Below are 4,262 nucleotides of genomic sequence, written 5' to 3'. Positions count from 1 at the left end.
GAGGAGGCTGCAATGCTTGGTAAGAAATGTATGCATTATCCTGCCCATGTAATTGTAACCCCTCTGTACAGTATGTTCACAAATAAAATTAAATTAAATTTTAAAAAACCCTGAGAATAGGAATTAAACAAACAAAAATTCTACCATGTAAAATATACATTAAAATGTTTGAAAAAGGTTTCAAAGATGTGTTTAAAAACAGCTGAAAAACACTATCTACCAATACAACATTTTCATGGAAGAAAACAATGTGAAATTGTGAAGCCTTACCTGACAAGTTCTTTTATTACAACATGGCCCGGTGCCACACTGGGCAAGTCCAATCAGAGTACAGGCTGTAGGATTGCAGCACTTTCTAAAAGCACATGCCTAAAAAGAGAAAATACAATCAAGTTAGGCATAAGGATTTTCAGTCAACTATACATGATTTATTTTAAAATATAGCCACATATGTTTTAATCAGTCTATAGACAACCTCTGGAGCCAGGCACCATATCAAAAATAGACTTCATAGGAGATATGGTTCCATAAGACTATGAAGGAGTCAAATATTCCTCCTGTCTGGTGAAATAGTGGCCTATGCAATCATACAAAAAGCAAGTACATAAGTCCACAGAGTGACAGACTATATAATACTTCAGAAAGACAAAAAAACTATGCTATTGGTTTAAGCACATATTATGTTATGTATCATTATTTTAGAATGAATTCCTCCTACTTATCAAAAGTTTAGTCAGCCCTAGCTAGTCTGGAGGCTGAGATCCGTAAGATCACAGTTTAAGTTCAACCTGGGCAAAAAATGTTCACTAGATGCCATCCCCAAACTTGTCAGCAAAAGGCCAGGCTGGAGTTCTGGCACAGTGGTAGAGTGCCAGACTAGCAAGCACAAGGTCCTAAGTTTAAACCTTAGAATTGGGGTTAACATAAAATCTTAAGTTGAGCACCAGTGGTTCACACTTATCATTCTAGCTACTGATGAGGCTTAGATCTAAAGATCATAAGTTCAATGCCAGACTAGGCAGGAAAGTCTATGAGACTCTTATCTCCAATCAACCACCAAAAAAAGTCCCGAGTTCAAGCGTTAGTTCTGGCACACACAAAAATTAACTGCAACAGAGTCTCAGGCAGGTCTCTCAGGAGGTATTACAAAGGATGCAGCCATTGTCACCATAGGAAATGACAGCTTCATACAAGAGGGAATAAGACTTGATGGTAGAAGATAGCAGTACTAACTGTGACCCTGTAGATGCCTAGGCACATATGTCTGTTGCTTTTGTCTTAGTTCTTGCCTTTTTTACATAAAAGTTAAGAATAGACAAAAGACTAGAAAAATATAAAAACTATTGTATACAGCTTTGCAATGTTTATTAAATTAAATATTATTACAAGAGTCAAAGACTTGAAAATGCACATTTATAAAGTAAATGCACTACACAGTAAAATAAGATTCACACTTTTTATTACCAAAAGAGAATTTGTAAACTCAGTCTACAGTAAGAACAAAATGTTTACACATTCTTCACACTGTGACATCCTAGACCCTGGCACTCACTCACCAATCACCAGAACTTGCCCACAGCAGTTTCTAGTCCTGCAAGCTCCATTCATGGTATTGTCTTTATACCATATATTTGCTATATCTTTTCTGTGTTTGTGCATGTTTAGATACTTTTCATTGTGTTACAATTGTCTACAATAGTCAATCCAATAACAGGCTGTGCAGGATGACAGCCTACAAGAAATGGGTACCATATAGGTGAGGTGTGTGCTAGGCTCTATTATTTAGGTTGGAATGGTCTACACAACAATAAAATTACCCAGTGGTGTAGAAATTATCTCCATTTTAAGTGATACATGGCTGCCTACTGAAATATAGCTCTAACTCGACTGGTTTTTAACTTGCATATATATTGTAACAGCATTTCATTTAAACTTTAATACAGCATTAGAAAGAGGGCATTATGCTTCAAGGTACAAATAATACAAAATTATCAAGAAAATTGATGATGGGAAAACAGTAAAAAATTCAATGACATGAAAGGGAAATTTTAAAAAAAAACTAGTATCAAAACTTGATCTTAAGGTAGAAGCAAAATTGGATCATTCACATTAGGTAATAGGAAGTTGAGTTTTAATGACTATTTTAGGAATGGAACCCCATTGACATGGTTTCAGTATGGTCTATGCTCACCAAAGCTCACGTGGAGGCTCACCAAGGAAAGTTTTGAGGTGCGGGATCATTAAGGCTGCTCTCATACACTGGGTTAATGATGCTAATAGTGGCACCAGCTCTCCCACAGTGCCATGGGATGAAGCTGATGGTGCACTGGCACTGGCAACATGTTCTTGGAACTCCCAACTCCCACAACTCTGTAATTTATCCATTCTGCCAGATTTCATTACATATAACAAGAAAATATAAACTGGAAGTCACACACTGGTAAAATAGATAGGTACAATTAATCACTAAGAAGTTTAAGAAATCAAAAGTATTCTTCGATCCTCAGCACTACCTAGAAAAAGGGTATTTTCTTACTCCTTCTGAACTTTTTTGTGTGTGTCAGTCATGAGGCCTGAACTCTGGGCCTGGGCGCTGTTCCTCTGCTCTTCAGCTCAAGGCTAGTGTTCTACCACTTGAGCCACAGTGCCACTTCCGGCTTTTTCTGCTTATGTGGTGCTGAGAAATCGAACCCAGGGCCTCATGCATGCAAGGCAAGCACTCTACCACTGAACCACCTTCCCAGCCACTTCTTCTAAACTTTTTATTAAGCATTTCATGATTTAACATCTTGTATATTTTGTAATTTAACTATTTAGGTTGACAAAAACTGAAATGTTGCCTGCTGCTGGTTCACACCTATAATTCCAACTATTTAGGAAGCTTGGATAAGAATAATCTCTGTTCTAGGCTAGTCAGGACACCAAAGTCCACAAAACTCCATCTCAGATGAAGAAGCTTGGCATGTTAATGCTTGTCTGTCATCCTGACTATGATAGAATATACAAAATAGGCAGATGGTGATCCAGGCATAGACCCAGGGATGACATGGGGAGAAGAACCTTAATCAAATATCTAGTATAAAAGTGGACAGATATTATTCAGCTGTAGAGTAGCAGCAAGCCTCAGGCTCAGAGTTCAAATCCTACAACAACAACAACAGAAACACACACATCTGAAATATTCCTCTACTTATAGAAAAATACCTCATAAATCATACTTGCTCCTTTATTCTATATATAGGACTATATAGAGAGAATATACTATATATATGTATATATGTCCTCTACAAAGGATATCCTATATATGGGATTATTTGATAATTTTGATCAATAAACTTTGCAGACATTTCCCTAAAAACAAGCCAGTCATTGAAGCTAATGTTAAGCAAGTTATATGGGGACTCAATAACTTCTATGATTTAAATTTTTTATGCCTACAAAAATCATAGGAAGTTGAAATTTTAAAAAAAACTAGTTATACAAATGAATGAATATTATTCCTGTTTTAAAATAAAAAAAGCTTGCCCCAAAGATTTGAACATCATAACTTAAAAGGTTTTCAATTCTATATTTAATATTTCTTATTAAAAATAAGCCTTACTAAATCCAGATAAAGTACTGTGAAATGATATTTACATGCTGTATTATTTATACAGCATGTATTATTTATACAGCATGTAAAGATTTACTGTGATTGTCTTAATAAGCTATTGCTTTGTTATAGAACATGGTAGTGCCTCCCCTGAGTATATTTATTGTTGAAAAATGAGAGCCAGCAAAAAATTATTTGTTCAAATCTGAAGTCAGTTGTAAAACAATACAACTTTTCCCTGAGATTTGTGGGTTAAGACAAGAAATACCAAATTCAGGGGTTGGGAAGGTGGCTCAGTGGTAGAGCGCTTGCCTTGCATGCATGAGGCCCTGGATTCGATTCCTCAGCACCACATAAGCAAAAAGAAAAGAGCTGGAAGTGGCACTGTGGCTCAAGTGATAGAGCGCTAGCCTTGAGCTGAAGAGCTGAGGGACAGCGCCCAGGCCCAGAGTTCAGGCCCCACAACCGGACCCAAAAAAAATACCAAATTCAAATGTGAAGATTTTTATATTTACCTGCACAGTTATTTGTTTCTTGACAATTTCACCTCTTCTCACTTTTTTGTAATATATGAAAGAACACTGAAAGTCATTTTACACATAAGAAACATTATTGCAATAGAACAGCAAGGTGTGAAAGGTGCTGAGAGTTCTTCATTCAGTATATCACT

The 4,262-nt window shown here is 36.4% G+C and overlaps 1 protein-coding gene across 1 annotated transcript in view; it reads right to left on the bottom strand.

The window, feature by feature from the left end:
- LOC105991677 (disintegrin and metalloproteinase domain-containing protein 18-like) overlaps positions 1 to 4,262 on the bottom strand; it is a 54,058-nt gene that overhangs the window by 19,232 nt on the left and 30,564 nt on the right. Inside the window, exon 10 of the mRNA XM_013024356.1 lies at positions 271 to 369. Within this exon, the coding sequence (XP_012879810.1) occupies positions 271 to 369 (99 nt within the window). The remainder of the gene's footprint in view (positions 1 to 270; positions 370 to 4,262) is intronic.

The sequence above is a fragment of the Dipodomys ordii genome, unplaced genomic scaffold (genome assembly GCF_000151885.1).
Source record: "Dipodomys ordii isolate 6190 unplaced genomic scaffold, Dord_2.0 Scaffold4, whole genome shotgun sequence".
Taxonomy (NCBI): domain Eukaryota; kingdom Metazoa; phylum Chordata; class Mammalia; order Rodentia; family Heteromyidae; genus Dipodomys; species Dipodomys ordii.
The sequence above is the reverse complement of the archived record's forward strand: the minus strand, read 5'-3'. Positions and strand labels throughout refer to the sequence as shown.